Here is a 24,755-nt window from a genome sequence, read left to right as displayed (position 1 = left end):
CGTGGTGTCGCGTGCCTGTAATCTCAGCTACTCAGGAGGCTGAGGCAGGAGAATTGCTTGGACCTGGGAGGCGGAGGTTGCAGTGAGCCAAGATTGGGCTATTGCACTCCAGCCTGGTCAACAAGAGCAAAACTCTGTATCAAAAAAAAAAAAAAAAAAAGAAAATAGCTCACATCTGGCCTATGTATTTCTGCTTTTGATATATTTGGATGGTCCAGCCAGATTTATTCCAGATTATCAAAGTGGTCTTCACAGTTTCTAAAGCACTGTGCTATACACAAGGTGATTAACTGCACGGTTTCTGGAAGTAAACGTTCGAGGTCTGGATCTCAGATCCAGCACTTATTCTCAGTGTGATCTTGGGCAAGTTACTCCACTTCTCTCTGCCTCAATATCCTCATTGTTAAAATAAAGAAATTATTAATACCTACATAATAAGATTTTATGAAGATTAATTCCATTAATATATACATATCAAATGCTTAGAATACTGTTAGCTATTTTATTATTACTGTCATCAACACCATCAACATCTGTTTTGAACATCACTTTTGATATCTTCGCCTAAAGGCTTTCCTCCTTCGATGTAATAGCCAGATTTGAGCAAATATTTTCTCTTAAGTTATCTGATAATTTGATGGAATTTGAGTTCTTCCCTTTTCCAGGGCATATGTATTTAGCTTAGAGTGACAGGCAGGCACTTTGGTATGTGAGAAAGTCGGATGATTTTATGAGAAAGGAGATCAGTGTTTTAGAAAGAAACTTAATACTTTAAAGCCAGTTGATCTCTGTTAGAAGCAGTGGTTTATTCCCAGCCAATAGTTTCCATTCTAGAAGTCATAAACCATTTTCCCTTTTCCTCTAGAGACAGGGCCTCACTCTGTCACCCAGGCTGGAGTTCAGTGGTACAATCATAGCTCACTGCAACTTTGAACTCCTGGGCTCAAGCAGCCCTCCCGCCACAGCCTCCAGAGTAATGGGAATACAGGCATGCTCCATCATGCCTGGCTAATTTTTTCATTTTTTTTCAGAGATGAGATCTCTCTGTATTGCTTAGGCTGGTCTCAAACTCCTGACCTCAAGCAATCTCGCCACCTTGGCCTCCCAAAATGCTGGGATTATAGATAGGCATGAGCTGTTGTGCCTGGCCATGAATTATATTATTATTGCTTAAGATAAACTCTCATCACACCATCATGAGGGCTGAGTACCTGCCGTCTGAGGTCAGTTCACAAAAATCCATTTGTACAATTGGAAGATGCTTTTTTTTTTTTCTTTCGATTTAAACGTGCTCTGTCATTACAGGGAGAGAGATCGCCTTCGCTGGTGTTTCCTGTAGGTAACCAGTTGCACCTTTTTATTTTCCTCCCCACCTTAGCCCGGTGACTCCCAGCACACCAGGGAGCCCGCCCGTGAGTCCTGGGCCTTTGTCTCCAGGGGGCACCCCAGGGAAGCACGTCTGTGGCCATCATCTGCACACGGTGGGCGGTGTTGTCGAGAGGGACGTGTGTCATCGGTGCAGGCACAAACGGTGGCACTTCATAAAGCCCAGCAGCAAGTCCAGAGAGAGCCGACCGAGGCGCCAAGGCGAGGTCACCGTCCTTTCTGTTGGCAGGTAAGATCCCTTCAGATGCTTTTGGTTTGTGTATGACGTGGGTGCTGTGGTGTGTGGACTTGTGCTTACTTGTCAGACGTAGAATATGTTATCTGTGCCTGGCTCAGGTTATATCTCTGGGCTTTTTGGATGTTTTCTGGTGTGAGTCCTAGGTTTTTCCAACAACAGAAGAATCCTGAAAGACGGGTATTGCTAGATCAGATGGGAAATGTATTAAAATAAGTACCTACCTGTTCTAACAGATAAAGCCCAGATTTTCAACTGTATACGGAAGAGACCTTTATATTTCACTTATGGAATCCAAGGCAAGTATTGAGATATCAATGGGTGGCTCTTCAGGTACTTGACCAGGGTTCCAGACCCCGTTCATCTGTGTGGCTTTGCCAAGTTTGCCAGTCAAAGGAGCAGGTCTGTGGAAGGTTGTTCACGAGGGGTTTTGAAAGAGCTAGGCCTGAGAGTGGCTTGTATCATTTTGGCTCACACTCCACTGGCTAGAACTCGATCACCCAGCCAAGCTCACTTTCAGGGAACTGAGAAATGTCATCTAGCCGTGTGTGAGGAAGGGGAGAAGACGTGGATCTGGTCCACAGCCTTCCAGTCTCTGTCTTGTAAGTTCCCTGTGAATTGCTTTGACTGCTTTATTTTAGTGGGCGGTGCTTTCCTCTGTGTCTTGGCTTTCTTGGTCCTCATGCCTTTCACTTGCGACCCAGATGTGAGGTGGAGGTCTTGCAGTTCAAGTGATGAATCCATCTGCCCCTACCTGAAGCATCTTTGCAGCAGGATGCTTTTGCAGTTCTGCTGTTGGATCCAAGTCCCACGCAGGAACTGCATTGCTGACGTTGCATTTGGAAAGACAGTGGGGAGTGGTGGTAAGGAACACATATGCTGGAATGAGACTAGGTAAGCACTGAGCAAAAGTTGACAGTGCTGCTTACATGATCCTTCTCTCTTCCAACAACACCCTGGGAAGAGTAGCCTGAACTCGTTGCTTCTATCTCCTTTGAGTCCAGGCACCACTACTTACAAACCGTTACGTTGCTCTGTGCCTCAGTTTTCGCCTCTGTAAAGTGAGAAGGACAGTCACATTCACCTCGTAGAGTTACTCTGTAGACTAAATGAGGTGACTCACACAAAGATCTTAAACCAGCTTTGGGTCCTTATGCACTCAAGAAATGTTGGCTGATGTGATTTTTATTTTAATTCAGTTGAGTTTCATCCTGTGTTGCACAAGCATCACGGGGAAGACTGCAGGCTATTTGCCACTTACAGCAAAACAGCACAACTCATGACCACACTGTTTTATTAAGAAGCAGTCATGGGAATTTATGAATGCAAATGCAATGAGAACCTGTAGCTTGTTTGGACAAAGCATGTTTTGTTGGACTTAAAAAAAATGCTGGAATTTTCAACTCAGATTCAACACAGCTGTTTTTTGTTTTGAAACGGAGTCACACTCTGTCACCCAGGCTGGAGTGCAGTGGTGCAATCTTGGCTCACTGTATCCTCTGCCTCCTGGGTTCAAGCGATTGTCGTGCCTCAGCCTCCTGAGTAGCTGGGATTACAGGTACCTGCCACCATGCCTGGCTGATTTTTGTATTTATAGTAGAAATGGGGTTTTACCATGTTGGCCAGGCTAGTCTCAAACTCCTGACCTCAAGTGGTCTGCCTACCTTGGCCTCCCAAGGTGTTGGGATTACAGGTGCGAACCACTGTGCATGGCCAAAAATGCCCCCAGTCCAACTCTGTTTCTTGGATATTGGCTACTAGGAGCACTTAATGATTCCAGGCTGTTTTCCAGCATCTATTACTTGAGAGAGTCTTATACTTTGACAGAATAGATTTGTGTTTACAGTTACCCTGTTCTTTCTTTCACTTCTTCAGAGCCTTCTCCTCAGGGCTGGTGATCTTATTCTGCACACAGAAGGAGAATTTATTTTAGATAGTTTTTAAGGGAAATTAAGACCAGAACTACAAAGAAGCTGTTATGAAAGACTCTAGAAATTTGTTGATGATATACTGGAAAAACTGTTACATTGAATACATCTATTGAATTCTTAATTTTTAATGAAAATCTGTTCTTTAACGTTGTTTAGCTTTTCCTTAATCTGTAATGAAAATTAACCCATTTTTGTTTTTTTAAAAGACAAACTCTCAAACCCTAATACTGATAAAATGTGTTGCTAGGGCTCTTCTGATTTTCTGTATGTGTGTGAGAGTGTGTATGAGAGAGAGAGAGAGATAGAGAGAGAAAGTGTGTGTGTGTGTGTGTGTGTGTGTGTGTGTGTGTGTGTTGAGATAGCACTGCCTGATAGTTGCATATTTTCAGAAGTTCGTCATCTTCTGGTGAACATTCTGGTTACATCAGTCTAATTTGTAAACCAGTTGAGCATTTAAACAGCTTTCTGTGGTTAAAAAAAAACTGATGTAGGCTAGGTGTGGTAGTTCACACCTGTAATTCCAGCACTTTGGGAGACTGAGGTGGATGGATTACTTGAGGTCAGGAGTTCGAGACCAGCCTGACCAACATAGTGAAACCACGTCTCTACTAAAAATACAAAATTAGCTGGGCATGGTGGCGCATGCCTGTCATCCCAGCTTCTTGGGAGGCTGAGGCAGGAAAATCGCTTAAACCTGGGAGGTGGAGGTTGCAGTGAGCCCAGATCACACCACTGCATTCCAGTCTGGGCAACAAGAGTGAAACTCCATCTCAAAAACAAACAAACAAACAAACAAACAAAAAACTGATGTTAAAGCTGAAGTCATTGTCAGAAACCACAACTCTGAGCTATTTAATATTTGAGTTCCTAAGGTATTTTTTGTTTTTGTTTTTTTTTCTTATTGAGACAGGCTGGAGTGCAGTGGCATGATCTTGGCTCACTGTAACCTCTACCTTTTGGGCTCCAGTGATTCTCCTGCTTCAGTCTCTCAAAATAGCTGGGGCTACAGGTGCATACTACCATGCTCGGCTAATTTTTGTAATTTCTGTAGAGATGGAGTTTTGCCATATGCCCAGGCTGGTCTCAAACTCCTGGGCTCAAGCAATCCAGTCACCTCAGCCTTCCAAAGTGCTGCTGGGATTATAGGTGTAGGCCAATACCTGAATTTTTAAATGCCTTTTGCATGCTGTAGAAAATATCCAGCTTAGTCTGTAATATGGTTGAGTAGAAATCAGCTGGAAGGTTGGGCAGGGGCCAGGGGAACGTGCCGGGTAGGAATGAATGTTCCTCCTCATGGATGTGTTGTTTTTCATTTGCGTCCTAACTTTTGGCTGAGTTCATTTGAGATCCTCTGGGTGGATGATTTTTGCTTTATTCCAAATTCTTGTTTATTAGAAAAGCAAACCCATCACCTCTCCCCATTCCTCGCTCAGGTTTAGAGTTACAAAAGTGGAACACAAGTCAAACCAGAAGGAACGGAGGAGCCTGATGTCTGTCAGTGGGGCTGAAGGCGTCAATGGGGAGGTGCCAGCGACACCTGTGAAGAGAGAACGCAGTGGCACCGAGTAGCAGGTGAGCCGTGGTTTTGGTGACACTGGGGGCAGGGTGGCACAGGGTGAGGAGAAGGCACTTAGAGCTTCCCGGTTTCCGTGGAAACATAGGAATGACATTTAACAGGGAAATGGAAGAGCTTTCCTGGACCCATTAAGACTGAGGGGGGATTGAACATGATTACTTATCTGTCCAGAGCTTTTTATAAAGAAGTCACAAACTTGGTGCCTCCAGGGGCTTGGCCTGTGTGATAATGAGGATAGAGGATTACTTGTGAGGCAATGTGGCGTGGTGGGGATTGTGGAAGCTGTAATTCCCATCACCCACCCATAGGGCTTACACGACCACGAGGTAGAAAGCAGCTAGTGTTGCTGCATCTTCTTACTCAAAAAAGTCAAAATCTAGACTTCTAAAATGTAAAATCACTGATTTTAGATGTTGGCAGCTTTTGGTTTGTTTTTGTTTTTTTTTCAAAAAACAGCCATGCAGGCCAAATGACATGTAATCTTGTTACCATTTGCAGGCAAACTGTGACTTGAAAAAGTCTGGAACAAACAAACCCATGCTTTTTCCTTTTATTCTGTTGGAAACCAGTTTTCTTCATGTCACAGTTGTGAAACTTCATCGCAATATTTTCCACCAAATATCTTGAGGCAATTGAAAAGCCACAGTGATTTATTTCTTGATTTGGCAATTTTAGTTTTATAAGACACTGCTTAAAAACAACATCACCACACACCAAAACCTGTGATAAATTGATAGTGGCTTAGCTTTCCTCTTAACTCCTTTATTTCTGTTCCAGCTTGAGTGATATTTATCCTTTCCATGTGTATTATCCCTTGTAAAAGGGCAAGGGTGATGACGTGGGAGGGATTATATGCCCTAAAAGCCCCAAGGAACCATCAGAGCCTGAACATGAAGGCAGAAGGGTTTCCACTTACATAGGGAGGGGAGGGTGGGCCACGAGGGAGAGGTCAGGCGGGTTCCTCGGAGGTACAGGGACACAGCAAAACTGATATGAACCCTGGAGTCAGACTGCCAGGTTCAGGTTCCAGTGTGCCACTCACTAACACTGGGACCTGGGCAAGATACTGCAGCTTTCTGAGCCTCACTGGAAAATGAAAGTGATGCTCCTTGACTCAGGGGCGGGAGGGAGATTTCCATGAAGTTGCAGGTGTGGAGGCAGGGCCTGGCACGTGGAAAGGCTCCATCCAAGCTACTGATTCTTATCATGCGATATTTCATTTTTGGTCAGCGTGGCTGAGTGAAAGAGAGATGTGGCTTTCTGGGTGAAGCTTTTCTGATAATCTGTTGGGCTCAGAGGGTTGAAGGTACTCTGGAAGTAATTTGGAACGACTCTGTGCTCCTAAATTTTCTGAGACACAGGGACTCTGATAGCTTTCTAGTGCTAGTTAGTCCTCACACTTTTGCCTGTGGGGAGATCTGGCGTCTCTTCCCAAGTTTAGGAGCAGAAGAGGGGCCTTCTTAAAGAGAGAAACAGTGCAGAAAAGTCTACCATTGGTTTCTCAGCCAGTTACTGGTGCCCTTGGGGAAGGGAACCAAAAGAAATTTGAGACGAGGAAGAGGAGTAATAACGGCAGCTAACGTTAATTCAATATTCTAGTCTTCCAGGCATGGTACTGATGTGTCTCTCACATGTCATCATTATAAACATCTCCGATGGGGTTAGTACAGTGATTGTAGTTTTTTACAGATGAGGAAACTGATGAATGGGAAAGGTGAGTTACATGTCGAAGGTCATGTAGCTAGAAAGAGGAGCATTCTGATTAAAGTCAGTGAAGGACTTCCCTGTTTGGGAAGAGAAGCATCTGGCTCTTCAAGTCTTAGGTGAGGAAGGCCCAGCCAGCTTAAAAGAGGTTTTGGCTCCAATTTGGATTTCTAGCCAAACAGTTTTACTGCAGTGTTTTGTTTTACTGTAGAACAGACTCAAATATTCAAATACAAATGCATATCCACTTACTTGTTAGGTTTCTTTTTTCTTTCTGTTGTTTCAAGTGGTTGTTACCAGAACCTAGACTTAGTATTCCAAATAGAATGTTATCAAGACTGGGGCAGGATTTCTCTCTCCCTCTTCTGGTTCCTTCTCCCTTTTAAACCCCAAATCTGCTGTGGGGCATGTCCTACCCTGTTCTTCCCACCTTGCTCTGTCGGCCTGAGTTCTTTTTTGTGGCTGGATCTAACTTGCCCTCTTGCCCTCTGCCTGACTTATTTTGGCAGTGCGGTTAAAATGGTGTCTTTTTTTCTACAGAAAATGTGTTTGGGTTTCTCCTTGGAAGAATACGCTTTTGTTCCTCAAAGTTAAATAAATCGAATTGCTTTCAGCCTCCAAATGCCACTGCCTTGTCTTCATTGTCACTTGTCTTTGGCTTTTTAAAAATGATCCTGTCCTAAGCATTCTGTGCCGCATGTTTCTGAAGCCTGCACTCTTTTTTCCATTTGCTGATAGTATCTTGTTGGAAACATTGATTTAGTAAGTTTATGTAACTATATTTTTAATTTTTTTATTTAAAATTAATCAGTTATTTTAATGGACAATGAAAGTTGCACATATTTATCATGCACAGCACGATGTTTTCAAATATGCCTACCCTGCGATGGCTAAATTGAGCTAATTAACATATGCATTGCCACACGTACTCACCTATTTTTTTTTTTTTTGTGGTGAAAAACACTCCAAATCTACTCTCTTAGCAATTTTTAAGAATATAACACTATTATTAACTGTAGTCACCATGTTGCACAATAGATCTCTTGGAATTATTTCTTCCCTCTAACTAAAATTGTGTGTCCTTTGACCAACCCCTCCCCCACCCCTCCTCTAACCACCTTTCTTCTCTCTGCTTCTATGAGTTCAGCTTTTTTAGATTCCACCTGTAAGTGAGATGACGTGGTATTTGTCTTTCTGTGTCTGGTTTATTTCACTCAACATAATGTGCTCCAGGTTCAAACATTTATCTTCAGTGACAGGATTTCCTTCTTTTTTTTCTGGCTGAATGGTATTTCATTGTGTATCTATACTTCATTTCATTCCTTCATCTGTTCGGGGACTCTCAGGAAGAGTCCATATTTTGGCTGTTGAGATAATGCAGCAGTGGACGTTAGCAGTACAGATCTCTCTTTGACATACTGATTTCAGTACCTCTGAATATGTCCTGAGAAGTGGGATTATTGGATCCTGTGGTAGTTCAATTTTTAATTTTTTGTTCTTTTTTTCTGAGACGGAGTCTCATTCTTGCCCAGGCCAGAGTGCAGTGGCACCGTCTCAGCTCACTGCAGCATCTGCCTCCTGGGCTGAGGTGATTCTCCTGCCTCAGTCCCCTGAGTAGCTGGGATTACAGGTGTGAGCCACCACACCTGGCTAAAACTTTTGTATTTTTAGTAGAGACAGGGTTTGACCATGTTGGCCAGGCTGATCTTGAACTCCTGGCCTCCTATAGTGCTGGGATTCCAGGCATGAGCCACTGCGCCAGGCCTATTTTTAATTTTTTTTAGTGACTTCCATGCTGTTTTCCACGATGGCTCTAATAATGTGTCTTCCCACCAACAGTTATGCAAGAGTTTCCTTTCTCCACATCCTCATCAGCACTTTTTTTTGATAATTGTCATTCTAACAGATGTGAGGTATTATCTCATTTTAGTTTTAATTGCTGTTTCCAGGATGATTAGTAATGTAGAGCATTTTTTCATATACCTGTTGGCCATTTGTAGGTCTTCCTTTGAGAAATTTCTATTTAGAATCTTTGCCCATTACAATTTTTAAAAAAATTTTGTTTATCATTATTGACAAAAATTATCTATATTTATTATGTACAGCATGTTGTTTGGAAACATGCATACATTATGGAATGGCTAAATTGAGCTGATTGACATACATATTATCTCACATAGTTATCATTTTTTTGTGGTGAGGATATTTAAAATCTCTCTTAGTTAGCATTTTTCAGGAATACAATACTTTGTTATTAACTATAGCCCCATACTGTGCAATAGATTTATTGACCCTGTTTCTCCTGTCTAACTGAAATTTGGTGTCCTTTGACCAACATCTCCCTTCCTGTTTTGCCCCATTTTTAAATTGAATTATTTGTTCTCTTGCTTTTGAGTTGTGTTTCTTATCTATTTTGGATAGTAACCCTTTATATGGTTTGCAAATATTTTCTCCCATTTTATAAGTTGTCTCTTCAATCTGTTTATTGTTTGCTTTGCTGTAAGCTTTTTAGTTTGATAAAATCTCATTTGTCCATTTTCGTTGCCTGTGCTTTTGGGGTTTTATCAAAAATCATTGCCCAGATCAGTGTAGTGGAACTTTCCTCCTATGTGTTTTTCTAGTAGTATTACCGTTAGCATTTCTCTTATCAAAACAAAAATTCATAATATTAGACATCTCTCTGTATTTTTTTTTTTTTTTTGAGGACATATGGAATTAGCTGTACAATGTTTGCAAAGCATATAAAAATGGATTAATCTCACTAAGCACCTCCGGTCAATTAAGCATTATTCCATTTTATATGTACATGAGAAGTAAAGAACTAGAGTTGACCAGAAAAGAAACAACACAGTCAGTTAAAGTTGTGATTCTAGCCCACAACTGCTCTGAATTTTCCTGAGTTAGAAATGTCAAATGGGTGAATTATTTAATTATCATGTACATAAAAATTGACATAGGTTAAATGTTGTCCTATGAAATTTACTTATATCAGGAATAAAGGCTCAATTATCTCATGTAAGGCAATGGCATTTCCAAGATTTGGAAGCATATCTGTGATAAAAAGGTCAAAAACAGCCATGATCTGTTAGTAAAGTAAGAATTTTATTTTAGCCAATTATTTCAAATGACTCTGTGGTTGCTTCTAATTAATCATGACAAATATGACACAATATGGAGTAATCTGATTTGTCCAGTTCACTGGAGGCTGCCTCAGTGATCTTCGTGGTGAGAAAATCAGTAGACTTTTAAATAATGTTGCATGTTCCATGGCCATGCAAAGTGAACTGCTTTTTCCTCCTAAAACTATGACATGTGTCCCTGTATTTGTTCCTGGCCTAAAAATGGTTTATCTTTATCTTCAACAGAATATTTAGAGGCCTTGATAGACTACATATTTTCCATGCTTAGTTTACCTTATTACTTCCTCACTATTTACATACATCTTTATCACTCTTCTTTTTTTTTTTTTTTTTTTTTTTTGAGGAAGAAAGAGAAAGAGGAAGAGGGAGAGAGGATGGGGGTATTGCTTTATTGCCCGGGCTAGAATGCAGTCTAAATATGGGTATGCCTATAATTGTCCTTAATAATGGAGACATGAAAGAAAATGAGGGAAAAGAATAGCAAACAAGGAGCCAACCAAGATTTCTTTTAAACTTCTAAGTTGATATGATGTGGTACTGATAAGAGTGTATATTTTGTATATTTAAAATGGAGAGTTCTATAAATGTTAATTACATTTACTTGTTCCAGATCTGAGTTCAAGTCCTGAATATCGTTGTTAATTTTCTGTCTCATTGATCTGTCTAATATTAATGTTGAAGTCTCCCACTATTATTATGTGGGAGTCTAAGTCTCTTTATAAGTCTTGTATGTCTGCGTATTCCTGTATTGGGTGCGTATATATTTAGGATCTTTAGCTCTTCTTGTTGTTGCATTGATCCTTTTATCATTATGTATTTTTATTATTCAGACTATTGTGTTGGTTTTTATTTTAGTAATTTATTTTAGTGATTAAAAGCTTGGTTTTAAACTCCTTACTTTTAATTGTGCCACTTAGCTACCAATGGTTTTGGGCAAGTTACTTAATGTTTTCAAGCCCCAGTTTTTTCATCTTTAAAATGAGATTGTTGCTGGACTTACATGATATGATGTATGTGTAGTTCATAAGTCAATCTTTGGCACAGAATGTCTGCTAAACATGCACTACTGCTAACAGTTATCGTGCCTGGCGGTCTTAGTTATTTATTAGGTCATTTCTCAAGCATCAACTTTTGGGACTGTGAATTTCTTTTTACATCTTAAGAACATTACAGCTTTGGACTCTCAGTACATCTCAGAAATAGATAGTATTTGTCAAGTCCCTTAGGAATTTGGGCCATTTTCTTGTTTGCGTTAAGGAGGCCTTAGAAATAACCATTCCCTTCTTCCAAGAGGTGGAGTTAAAATTAGTAACAAGGCGATGGAAAAGTTTTGCTGGCGAGTTCTTTTCATTATACAGATCAGAGGGTGGGATAAATAGAAATGTTGGGCTGCGACGTTTTCGGCCTAAGCATGACCGCTGTGCGGGTGCTCTGCTTTGGAATAAAGTCTCCTCTTTGTCAAGACTGTTTCATGGCTCAAACTCCCTCCTGAGCATCTGTGGCTGGTCGCCAGGTGGCTCTCTTGACCTTTGACCACCTTCGTGTTCTTCTCTAACAGTGAGGAAAGGCTCCTGGGCTCCTTTCTTTGGACTCTGTGACAGGAATTATAGTAGAAGCTACTTGGGGACCCCCCTTGGGAGTTGTGCTGCTTGATTTGCAGTTCTCTGAATTGCTTTTCTTTTATTCACTCTCCAGGAAGCAGGTAATGGTGAGAAACAGCAGGTACTACTAGTTAATTTATGTCTATCTCTCTAGCTTTAATTTTTTCAGGAAAAATACACACACACACACACACACACACACACACACACACACACATATATATATATATATATATATATATATGTTTATTTATTTATTTATTTTCCCCATGAGACAGAGTATTACTCTGTCACCCAGGCTGGAGTGCAGTGGCGTGATTTCTGCTCACTGCAACCTCTGCCTCTGGGTTCAAGCGATTCTCTATCTCAGCCTCCCAAGTAGCTGCGACTACAGGCGTGTGCCACCATGTCTGGCTAACTTTGTATTTTAGCAGAGACAGGGTTTCACCGTGTTAGCCAGGATGGCCTCGAACTCCTGACCTCTTGATCTGTCCGCCTCAGCCTCCCAAAGTGCTGGGATTACAGGCATGAGACACCGCACCTGGCAAAAATGCGTATTTTTTAAAAGCAAAATGATCTCAATTTGATGGGAGCCTTTTAACTTGATTCACTGGTCTTATGGTATAACAGAATATAAAAAGAAACTGCAGCTAAAGTAGGCATGGATTAGGCCACCTGACTTGGTTTTCAGTTGCTGAACACATTTCTCAAAGGTAAAAGCAACGCCACGATGCCTGCCTCGCTCCTGTGTGGAAGAATGAGCCCACCGAGTTCATCTTAAATGTGGAGGTGGAGGGAGGTTAGCATCTGCCCAGGACCTGCTCTCTGAAGACTGGGCAGGTAGAACTGGCTGCAGAGAAAAGCTGAGTGAGGGATGGGACTTTAAAGGCAATTTGAGGAGTTGTAGGAAATAATATCCTATTTTACATATGAAGAGCCAGGCTTAAAGGGACTAATTAATTTTCCCCAAAATCTCAGGGCTAGGTAGTGAGAGGGCTTGTATGGGAAGAAATTTATACTTGGGAACTTACATGCTCAGTGGCTGTGGAGTATGAGGGAGCTTTGCTTTTCTTGGCAGGAAACCAAACCAACTGCCCTTTCTTCACATAGCTCAGTAGCTCACAGAACTGATCATTCCAGCCTTGGGATTGCCTCCTTTGGCCTCCTGTGGGATCATCTGATGAGCAGCTGATGGATTTTAAGGCTCTGCCTGGATCAGGTCCAGGTCTGTGAGCCATTCAGTTTTCTTCCAGGTAGACTAAGGTCATAGACTTGTAGACTTCAGAGCAGCTGTGATTGCTAGCTCAGATCAATGCAGGTACAATTATATCTTTTAAAAGTGTCTCTTGAGCCCTTACCATGTGCCAGGTAGTTTGCTGTGTGTAGGGATGTGGCAGTATGTCAGACAGACAATGAAGGCCATGCTCTTACAGAGCTTCTATCCTAGGTTTTTGTTTTTTTTTTTTTTAAATATAGAGTCTAGCTCTGTTGCCCAGGCTAGAGTGCAGTGGTACGATTCTCGGCTCACTGCAACCTCTGTCTCCTGGGTTCAAGCAATTCTCCTGCCTCAGCCTTCCAAGTAGCTGGGATTACAGGCACATGCCACTATGCCCAGCTAATTTTTGTGTTTTTAGTAGAGATGCGGTTTCACTGTGTTGGCCAGGCTGGTCTTGAACTCCTGATTTTGTGATCTGCCTGCCTTGGCCTCCGAAAGTGCTGGGGTTACAGGCATAAGCCACCACATCTGGCCTATCCTAGTTTTTATAGCAGACTTTTCTCCCCTGCACCTCCCAGTCTCCTTGTTTAGTGTGTGTTGTTACATGTGTTGTTCAAGATCATGCTGAGAGTTCATTATGGAGCTTCCTTTATAGCTCATTTTTGTACTGTCTCCAATGTATTGAATAGTATAGGTGTTTGAAATGAATTTTTTTTAAAAGAACTGAAATAAAAGAAATGCATAGAATAAAATATTTAAACAGCCTAAAAGTTTGCAGGGTGAAAAATAAATCCTAAAAATAAGTCTTTGCTCCATCTGTATCCCCCCAACCCTTTTGCATATATTATCTCTTAAACCTTTTCTCAAGAGGGCACCACTGTGATCAGTGTTCTCTGTGTCCTTTCAGGATTATGCTATGCATATACATGCTTATGCAGTATATCTTTTTATTTTTGGATGGAGCCTAGCTCTGTCGCCCAGGCTGGAGTGCAATGGAGTGATCTTGGCTCACTGCAACCTCCGCCTCCCCGGTTCAAGCAATTCTTCTTCCTCAGCCTCCCAAGTAGCTGGGATTACAGGAGCATGCCACCACAGCCAGCTAATTTTGTATTTTTGGTAGAGTTGGGGCTTCACCATGTTGACCACGCTGGTCTCGAACTCCTGACCTCGTGTGATCTGCCCATCTCAGCCTCCTGCAATATATCTGTGTATATAAAGCCCCTCCTTTTGCCCTTCCACAAATGAGAGCATGGATACTTGTTAGTACCTTGTTTTTATTGAAGTTAATGATTTTTAGGTTCTGTGGTTCCGTGACTGTTGAGTTTTTGTCTTACTCACAGATGACTGAGGAAGAACCAGTTTTTACTCTCCCACATTTAGCCATGAGGAGTGAAAATGGTGGACACAGTTAAGAAGCTATATGCCCTATTTGTCCTCAGTTGTTGGGAATGGCTCTATTACATTTATGGCCATGATCTGGGAGTTTTGAGTGGACCTAAAAACATATTTTGCTGTCATCAACTGTGATGTTTTTTCCAAGTTATTCTTCCATGGTCTTGTTCTGTGCACAGGAGATACCAAAACATATTTATCAGTATTCCCAAAGTTTAGACAATATGGGGGACCAGGGATTTTTGATTCATTTTTGCTTTGAATTGCCACCAAAGCTCTATCTCCTCCTACCACATATCACCCTGGGCAGGGGCCTCCCCCAGCGCCCCTTCCTATGTTGACCAGTTGACCCCACTGAATGAGAGCTTTGCTGTTCTTCCTCCTTATCCCTGTCAGCTGTTTGACATCTGCTGTTTTCACTGAAGAAATTCAGCAGTGTTGGAGGCTGGAGACTTTGGAGGACCCAAGGGGGCTTGAGGGAAGCAGAAAACGAAATGCTTTGAGACATGCTTACCTACAGTTAGAAAGAAAATGGAATTAATGGTTATAACTAGGATTTTAATTTTTCTTAATTCGTGCCTTGAGACCTTGAGTTCTACCAACATTAAATAGCTTAAGTTAAAACAGTGCCTATTTGCTGTAAGTTACAGGACATAGGGTATTTTAGTCACTCCACCAGATAGGTTTTAGAATCAGGCTCCTTGCACTCAAGATCTTGGCTGTCACTTTTTAGCGATCTAGCTTTGGGCAAATTACTCAGTCTATGATGCCCCAGCTTCTCCACCTGTTAAGTGGGGACAATAATAATCATAATAATAATACTTCATAGGGATGTGTTCCTTGGCACTAAATAAGTGCAAAATAGGTTAGGTGTTAAATTACTACATCAGGTGAGCCCCGTTTAAACACTTAGCCAGTACAGTGTTATAATTTATGTTTTTGATATTTCATGATTCTTTCGAAGCTCAGAGAGGCCAGGTTAGACATAACTTATAAAGTAATAGCAGTACTTTTCATTTGATACTCAAGTGGAGGCTTATTGAAGACCAGTTAGTTGAACTCTGTCTACCTCACAAGCCAGTAGAGAGGCAATATCTAACTTGTTCCATTTTTCTTATTAGAAAGAGATGGTAGTATTCAGGGTAATACGGTATTCTGCCTGTAGCTTAGTGTAGACATGAAATCAGAAGTGTGTTGAGAGAGTAGGGAACTGCTGAATTGCATTTAAATAATTTCCAGTTGAATCCTTCTTTTTCCAGGTACAGAATAACTTTTGATGCCATTTACATTCTACTTGGAATAAAGTGCTCTGATTCTACCATCCCAAAGGATGGTGAATCACAAGTGTTCACTTGTTGTCACTTGGGAAATCCATTGTTGCTAAATACATGAGTACATTTAAATTGCTGTGGGAATATAACCCAGTTAAGAACAACCTTCCGACTTCAGTAAGATCCAAATCTAATGTCAGAAGATTCAAAACTGTAAGGAGTGCAAAATTTCTCATTGGTATTTTTCAATAAAGAAGATAATATAATTTGCAGGAGTATGCATTTCTGTCTATGCTACTTTAAAAAAGCGATTTCTATTTTGCATGGAGAAAAACACCTAGAAACATTATTTTTTCCTGAATTGACCCACATACATAGAAAGTTTCTCACTATTCATATGAAAAAATTAAGGTTTTAATTATTTAGCCCGCTCCTCAAATTGGGGGTTGTAATATGCAACTCATGGAAGATGTAGTCGTCGATAAACATAAATAATGCCCAACCTTACTAATAATGAAATAAATCCCAACTGCGATCACTTTTTGCTTCTCTGTTGGCCAAGATGAATGTTAACACTAGCATGACCATATAACTCACATCCAAAATGAGGAGGTAGCTCACACCTGTAATCCCAGTGCTCTGGGAGGCTGAGGTGGGAGGATGGCTTGAGGCCAAGAGTTCAAGACCAGCCTGAGCAACATAGTGAGAGCCTGTCTCTACAAATGAAAAATTAAAAATTAACAGGGCATGTGGCTTACACCTGTAGTCCCAGCTACTTGGGAGGCTGAGGCAGAAGGATTTCTTGAGCTCAGGAGTTGGAGGCATCATGCCACTGCATTCCAACCTGGGTTGACAGAGTAAGACTGTCTCTAAAAGAGAGAGAGAGAGAGAGAGAGAGAGAGAGAGAGAGAGAGATTAGAGTTTACTGAGAATAAAAGGGAACACCGTAAATAATTATTCTGGGAAAACATATACAAACCAATACCTCCCAGGCAAACTGGTTCATGTGTCACCTTGATTAAGTGAGTACGTGGAGATAGACACTGTCACACACCAAAGCAGGGAGGCTACAATGGTCTAGACCTTTGTGGTGGCAATCTGGAACTGTAAAAACTTAAATATGCACTCTTTGACCAAATTATTCCAGTTAATAAACATCATGCATAAATGCAAAGATAATGTTCAAAGTTGTTCACTTCAGCATTATTTATAATACCAAATAACTGGAAGCAACTTTAAATATCCAGCAGTGGGGGATTAAGTCAATGAATTATGCCTTATTCATTTAATAATGGCCTGTAAATGCCAAAGATTGAAGTGGATGCTGGGTGTGATAGCTCACACCTGTAATCCCAGCAGTTTGGGAGGCTGAGGCTGGAGGATTGCTTGAAGCCAGAAGTTTGAGATCAGCCTGGGCAGCATAGCGAGACCCTGTCTCTACTAAAAAATAAAAAAAATTAAAAAATTAGCTGGGCATGATAGCGTGCCCCTGTAGTCCTTGCTACATGAGAGGCTAAAGTGGTGACTTTAACTCCATGACATAAGCCCAGGAGTTCAAGGTTCCAGTAAGCCGTGATTGTGCCACTATACTCCAGCCTGGGCAACTGAGAACCTGTCTCTTAGAAAAAAAAAAAAAAAAGATTGAGGTATCCTTGAAAGACACAGAGCATCTACTGTACATTATTAGATGAAAAAAAGTTTTAAATTATTCTAGTTGTGTTTAAAAATGATATGCAGCATGCCTCTTTTTTTGCGGGGGGGCAAAGCTGATTGTGTAAGCTTCCTCTCTGCACGTACTAAGCTCCCTCAGGGCTTCGGCAGTGTCGTTGGATGGTGTCTTCTTGCCCTTTGCCAAGACTTTGGATGGCACCTTGTACATAGTTGGCCCTCAGTGATTCCTTAATAGGTGTAACAATATGGCATTCATTTTGTTATTAAAAGAACCCTCTGCAAATTTGTTGAATTCTAGTTCCGAACTGCTTTGAAATATGTTTAAAAAATGATTCTGTAATTTTAAAATTTTGTAGTTCAAGTTGAGTTACTGACATTCTTTTTTGTCAGAGTCTCACTCTGTCACCCAGGCTGGAGTGCAGTGGTGCAATCTCGGCTCACTGCACCTCCACTTCCCAGGTTCAAGCAATTCTCCTGCCTCAGCCTCCCAGATAGCTGGGACTACAGGTGTGCCACCACGCCCAGCTAATTTTTGTATCTTTAGTAGAGACGAGGTTTCACCATGTTGGCCACACTGGTCTCAAACTCCTGACCTCAAGTGATCTGCCTGCCTCGGCCTTCCAAAGTGTTGGGATTACAGGCATGAGCCACTGCGCCCGTCCAAGTTACCGAAATTTTTAATTAATATTTCAGTCTTTAAATGACTTTGTCATATTTGTTTTCTCCCCCATTTCTTAGATATACTTTGACTTTGTAGTGTTGTATTTGCAGGGCTTACCCTTTAGAAGCGAATTTAATTCTTGCAGTTTTTAATCAGTTGACAAATGTTAGTACTGGGTCTTACCTTACGACTTAACCCCTCGTATGTGCATTAGAATCAGTGAGGCACCTTACAGGAAAGCAGAGTCCTGGACTGCAACGCCATAGACTTGGATTTAGTAGGTCTCGGGGAGGGGCCCAAGGAATCTGCAGTTTTTAATATGATTAAGCTGATTCTAAAGCAGGCTCTGCTGATCATTCTGAGAAACACTGATTTTAAAAGATTGCATGGATTAACCTAAATTAGCAAGAATCTATTGGGTTTGTTAAATAAACAAGAGCCTTTATTAAAATAAGAAGGTATTATTGTTAATTTATAAAATTTTAACACACAGTTCAGACCAGAGCAAGATTTAAAGGACCAAACACATTGTGCTGTGATCACATTAATCTACGTCTGCCAAGATGCCGACCGCTGCAGGCGGTACCTCTGCAGGACCATGGTGTCACACGCTCAGCAACCATAACCTGCCAGCGTGGAACCACAGAATGGTCAGTAGAGCCTGGAACAAGTTTCTAACTAAGAAGTGTGAGCCTTAAAGGATCATGGATTATTGGTGAACAATCACTTAAACGGAGCTGCAGGACTTCAGTGTTAATAGTGCTGTCATAATCTTAACTCTTTCTATAAACGACGTTCTCTATTTTATTTAAAAGTGTTCAAGAAAATTATTAATCCAACTATGTGGTTCCATAGCCTTCTCTTACAATGACATCAGAAATCAGTGTTGTGTAGGCGTACCTTTTTTTTTTTTTTTTTTTTTTTTTGAGAAGGAGTCTTGCTCCGTGGCCCAGGCTAGAGTGCAGCAGCGTGATCTCGGCTCACGGCAATCTCCACCTCCGGGGTTCAAGCAATTCTCCTGCCTCAGCCTCCCAAGGAGCTGGGACTACAGGCATGTGCCACCACACCCAGCTAATTTGGGGTATTTTCGTAGAGACAGGGTTTCACCGTGTTGCCCAGGCTGGTCTCGAACTCCTGAGCTGAGGCACTCTACCCGCCTTGGCCTCCCAAAGTGCTGGGATTACAGGTGTGAGCCACCGCGCCCGGCCTGGAGGTGTACTTTTGATTTTCCCAGAGACTAGACCCCCTTTAAATTATAGGTTTTTCACATCATTTAACTGTTTATGCAACCACAATGATTTCCCCTGAGAGAGACCCTGACAACGTTTCTAGTTTCTGCATTTCCTTTCTGTTGCCCGCCACACAGGTGGGGAGCAGAGAAGCAAGGGTACCAGAAGATGATCTCAGTGATGCTGTGGTGTCTCCGAGGTGACCAGATAGCCGTACAGCCTGGAGGTAGCTTTGTGGTCTTCCAAGTCTGGCTGCCTGGGATGGATTTCTTATTTTCTCATTACTAATTGTGTGGCACTGGGCAAATGATTGAACCTGGAAGCCTCAGTCTCCTCCTATGAAAATGGAAATCATCATTGATTCATGGAGTCATTGGAAATATTGAGTTAATGAACCCAGAGTGTGTAGCATGGCAGCACCTGGCACGGAGAAAGTGCTCTGCAGATGCCAGTACTATTATTATTAATCAGATAGACTTTTCCTTCCTTAACAGCCTACGCTTTGAGATTTTAAGTGTTTTCTGTTCATTAAGCTGCTTAGCCTCCTAGTTTCTTTTAACATGTTTCTAATTTTTAAAGGGATCAGTTTCTTTTTTTCTAGAGAATCCTTTTTAACAAGGCATAGGTATTCATGTATATATCCTAATCACAGACATATGGCAACTTCGGTGGAACCATAACATAATGATAGGATTATGGCTTTATCGTTATAAGATTATGTCATAAGCAATAACTCTAAAGAAAAAGACAAGCTCTTTGTTCCAGATAAATCTTCTGGGTGCGTTCTTAATTTTTATCCATCAGTCTTGTTTTATAAGCAACATGGTTGCACTTTGGGATTTCTGAATTGTGTTTTCCATGTAATGGAACTTTGCTTAATTTTTTCCAGCTTGAGCACTCACTTGTGTAAACTGTAATCACCAAATTTCTCCCCCCAAAGAGAGAGAGGTCAGGCTGGCTCCATGTGCTGTGGTTCCACGTGATGGCAACAGTGGGTGGCTGGGTGTTTCTTTCCTCTCCCACCCCCTCCTGTTAGCCTTTCCGGTGTATCTGCGCCCACCCACACAGGGTTTCTGACCTCTGCTGGACAATACGGAAGGCACCTGATAACATTTTTATCATTGTCCGGGCTTAAAGAAGTACCTGGAAGGTCATAGTGTTGCACCAGCAACATGCTGCCTTCTAATAAATGTGTGTTTTTAAGGAGAGACCAGAACTGCAAGTGTTTTAATAGATTAACTTTCCCTTTTCTGCTTAGTTTGTGGTATTAGCAGCAAGGACTTTAAGCAGCAATTTTTATTTTTTACTTCCTCTCTCAAAGATATTGCAGGCAGCGCAGTTTTTATCAGCTGCAAAGGGCAGCTGTTGAAGGAAGCTAATGTGATTGTTTAGAGCAGAGAACTGGATGACGGTAATGAGCAGAAGAGTTAACCTTTTGGAGCATACTGACTGCTTTTCCTTGTAGTAAGCATTGTGCATATGATCATCTCATGTCAAACCCCAGTAACCTACGAGAGAATGCTACAGAGACAGCCACGGTTCCACAGCTAGCAGTAGGGGTCTGGATTTGACTCTAGGCCCCTCCTTCTTAGCCAAGCCTGTATTCTTGCTTGCCCAGTTCTTAAAGCTGGTGAAGTCTGTGCAAAACACTAAAAATGAAGAGTTCTTCTAGGTTGGAATGAAAACTGTTACTGTGATGAAACATTACTTTCTAGGCCTGACATCCCTCGCCTTTGACTTTGTTATTTTCCTTAATGCAAAAATGTCTAGTTCTAAGGGAGCACATGAAGAAGAGACATAAAAATAATGGAATACCACACGTTTTCTAGATAATGCCCTAGTTTAAGGTGTTGCTTAGAAAATTCCCTCTCATTTTTTACTTTTTTTTTTCAGGGCCTTTTTTTTTCCCCTTTGAGACGGAGTTTCACTCTTGTTGCCCAGGCTGGAGTGCAATGGTGTGATCTCAGTTCACTGCAACCTCTGCCTCCCAGGTTCAAGCAATTCTCCTGCCTCAGCCTCCCGAGTAGCTGGGATTACAGGCATGTGCCACCATGCCTGGCTGATTTTGTATTTTTAGTAGAGACAGGGTTTCTCCATGCTGGTCAGGCTGGTCTCGAACTCCCAACCTCTGGTGATCCGCGTACCTCGGCCTCTCAAAGTTCTGGGATTACAGGCATGAGCCACCGTGCCCAAGGGCCATTTCTATATTTCTCCACCTCTGGCCTTTCTACCTTTTTTTCCTCCAATGCTAGAATGTTTATATGAATTAATTTCTACCTGAAAGAAGTTCCAGACTTCGTTCAGTTTTACAGTAAAAAGCTGCAGTTCTTAGACAGTTTTGGCAATTCAGTGCAGGATATTACTTATGTCATTATAATTAAAAACTCGATCCATGCTGTTTTATGGGACAGTGTTTCATTTCCTGTTTAGCTAAGGGGATAGAGATCCTTTACTCATCACCTCATTTGGGCAATAAATCTCCCCTCCCTCTCTTTCTTTCTGTATCTCTCATTCTTCCTCTCGGGCTCTATCTCTGTTCTCTTATAACCACTGAATATTATGGATGACAGAATGACAGAAGAGGGTAACATGAATAATAATAAGGCACATATCTTGAAGGACGAACTGTAAAATAAGTAAACAATGTGTTGTTCAAGACACTTCTACCAACTTCATGCTATTTCTTCATATTTCTGCAAGCTGGGTCTATCTCTGGTTTTGTTTAGAATTTATAGGGTACACACGATTTTGGCAGATTCGGGAGAACGCTTTGTTCCTTTACCTTGTGTAGGTTCACCTGCGTGGTGTGTATACGTCAGCATACTTAGGGAGCTCTATAATTTTAGTCTTGTCCCAAGTTATCCCAGTCTGTAAAACAGGAAAGTAAAAAGTCATAGGGCTGGCTGGGCACAGTGAGTCACACCTGTAATCCCAGCACTTTGGGAGGCCAAGTGGGCAGATCACGAGGTCAGGTGTTTGAAACCAGCCTGGCCAATGTGGTGAAACCTCATCTCTACTTAAAAATATGAAAATTAGCCGGGTGTGGTGGTGTGCGCCTGTAATCCCAGCTACTTGGGAGGCTGAGGCAGGAGAATCGCTTGAACCTGGGAGACGGAGGTTGCAGTGAGTTGAGATTGTGCCACTGCATTCCAGCCTGGGCGACAGAGCTAGACTCTGTCTCAAAAAAGAAACTCACAGATCTGTTCATTAAATGAGGCAGTTATAAAAAGCCATTTGGAAAGTCGGGAGCTGTTTTGCAAGTATGGGGCTTTGTTTGTAATGTAAGTGTAGACAGTGACAAGGGCCAGTTGTTAGAATGACTTAAAAATACAATCCAGAACACTGAAAGTACAATGAAGAGCTAAGATGGAATGTTTAGTCATTGTGTTCTTACTTGAAATCCCAACTGAGCTGTCTTGGATGGTCAGTAGAAACCTCTAGTCCTTGGTGGGGCTTTAGAAAGACACCTATGGAAGGCCATTCTTGCATTGCTGTAAAGAAATACCTGAGGCTGGGTAATTTATAAAGAAAAGAAGTTGAGTTAGCCTGCAGTTCCGCAAGCTGTGTGAGCATGGCACTGACATTGCTTGGCTTCTGGGGAGGCCTTGGAACTTTTACGCATGGCGGAAGGTGGAGGTGGGCAGGCACATCACTTGGGGAAAGCAGAAGCAAGCGAGAGAGAGCGGGAGGGGCGCACACGCTTCAGCAGCCAGATCTTGCCAGAACTCTTGGAATTAATTATATTTTTACTTAAATTTCTTTAGACTGAATCTAGAAAAAAAAAAGTGTATAATGGTGGAAGGAATGGGTTGGGATGGGTAAGAATAGATTATAACTCTTCTGTGTTTTAAAATATGCAGGCAGATTAATATGTGATATGATGTTTACCTTTGGTTAAAGATCTACTTTTTGTGTTTTCTCTTGCAGCAGTGACTTGACTTGGAGAGCTCTAAGAGACTGAAAACTTTCAAGATCTAAAGTTGCCTAGGGAATATTTTTACATATTTTATACAATTTCTATCATGGAGTCAGCAGGCACGTGGATCAAACCTAAAAGAGAAAATTACTGCTGTGCTGTATACAGAATTTAGTTTGCTTTGAAACAAGTTTTGGTTTAAAGAGTCTGCTGAAAAATGTATTATACTTCTGAGGAAGGAAAGAGCTGTTTGTATCTTCTCAGCCACTCCCAGCCTCTATCCTGCCCAGCCCCAATCCCAGGCCTTGGTGTACACACTGTAGTTTTTCTATTATGATCAGTATGTAAAGTGATACTATTCATGTACAGTCTGAGCTTATGATTGGTGTGTGTATGTATGTGTGTGTGTGTGTTTGTGTGTGTACACATGTGTGCGTGTGAGTGTGTGTTTCTCTTTTTCCAGTTCCCACATCCTATTTTGACACTGGTTGTAAGAAGATCTTCATACATACAGGTTAGCTGTTACAAAAGATAAAAGATGAATCTTCAGTGGTAAAAGCTCAGTGGAAATCATCTAGTCCGCCCCTGAGGAGTTGATTCCCCAAGACACCATGGAGTCAGATGGGACCAGATGCTAGACTTGGGATTCCTTGGCCACGAATTCAGCATTCCCTCCTGCCACCACCATGCCACTCCTACGTGACTTACAAATTTTGAGAAGGTTTTCATATCTTTTTTTTTTTTTTTTTAACTTTCCCTGAGTGATTCTTGGTTAATCCATTGAATAAAGGAGAAAATGGTTTTGGACACAAATTTGTTTGGACAACCCAAGACGAAAACAAAAGAATCCTGTTTCTCATGCGTGATGGGCCTGCACCTACCTCTGGCATGTTCTTCGTGTGTGTCCTGTTTTCCATCTTGTAACTAAGGCTCATTATTTAAAACACTCTTAGCAGTTACTTTCCCTTTAGGCCTGGCCAACTTTTCTTCTTTTTTTCTTTTAACTGTACATTTTACAAAACACCTGAAAGGACCCAGAGACATAAATAGCACACAATTTTATGGTAGGTCTGGGTGAGCGGTGGAGGAGGCCGGTTACGAGGGCTCCAAGACCTGCCTCCATGTCAATGTTGAGGGCGCCTTGAGCACTTCTTTTATTTCACACAGAAAAAGCACATCTTTCGTTTGCCTCCCGAAAGATGATTTCTAAAAATATACTTCAAAGTATTTACTGTACATAGTCTTATATGATTCTATTTCCAGCATCAAACTAAAAGTTTCTACCTTTTAAGTGAATGGGAAATTCAGTTTCATGCGATTTTTTACTGACAACTAATAGATGCCGTGTATATACATTCATATACACAGTGGACCTGAGAAAGTCAGTCTGGAAATAAACTTCACTGAGATCCAGAAATTAGCAATATAGTACTTTTAGGGGTATATATTACTGTAAATATATGTGCAGTCTAGGCTAATAGTTTTAATTAAAAACAAATAAGAAGTATACTTTTTTTTTTCTTTAAAAATATGGCCTCAAAATGGTGGGGGATAAAATGTAAGAAATTCTTCAGCTTTAATTATTTTCCCATCTGATTCAAGTCAGAGCACTTTCTTTTTAATAGCAATACAACCGGCAAGAGAATACTCAAAAATATTTAAAATTGTATTTATACCGAGTACGTTTTAAATATTTTCTAATACTTGAGCAGTTTTTGTCTGGCAGGCTTCCAAATATGCCAAAAGTTAGGCATTCAATATTTTCAACACATAAGCTTTTTACTGGTTTATACTGTACTATCTGATGAGAATCCCTAAGTGTTCCC

General features: G+C 41.3%; 1 protein-coding gene across 1 annotated transcript in view; it reads left to right on the top strand.

Moving 5' to 3' along the window:
* RELL1 (RELT like 1) overlaps positions 1-23,466 on the top strand; it is a 72,212-nt gene extending 48,746 nt beyond the window's left edge. The window contains exons 5-7 of the mRNA XM_003927507.4: positions 1,379-1,615; positions 4,986-5,124; positions 22,941-23,466. Coding sequence (XP_003927556.1) covers positions 1,379-1,615; positions 4,986-5,121 — 373 coding nt within the window. The 3' untranslated portion in view covers positions 5,122-5,124; positions 22,941-23,466. The remainder of the gene's footprint in view (positions 1-1,378; positions 1,616-4,985; positions 5,125-22,940) is intronic.
* Positions 23,467-24,755: the final 1,289 nt, after the last annotated feature.

Source organism: Saimiri boliviensis, chromosome 3 (assembly GCF_048565385.1).
Source record: "Saimiri boliviensis isolate mSaiBol1 chromosome 3, mSaiBol1.pri, whole genome shotgun sequence".
In the NCBI taxonomy this organism is placed as follows: Eukaryota; Metazoa; Chordata; class Mammalia; order Primates; family Cebidae; genus Saimiri; species Saimiri boliviensis.
Note: the sequence above shows the minus strand (reverse complement) of the source record. Positions and strands in the feature narration are given on the sequence as shown.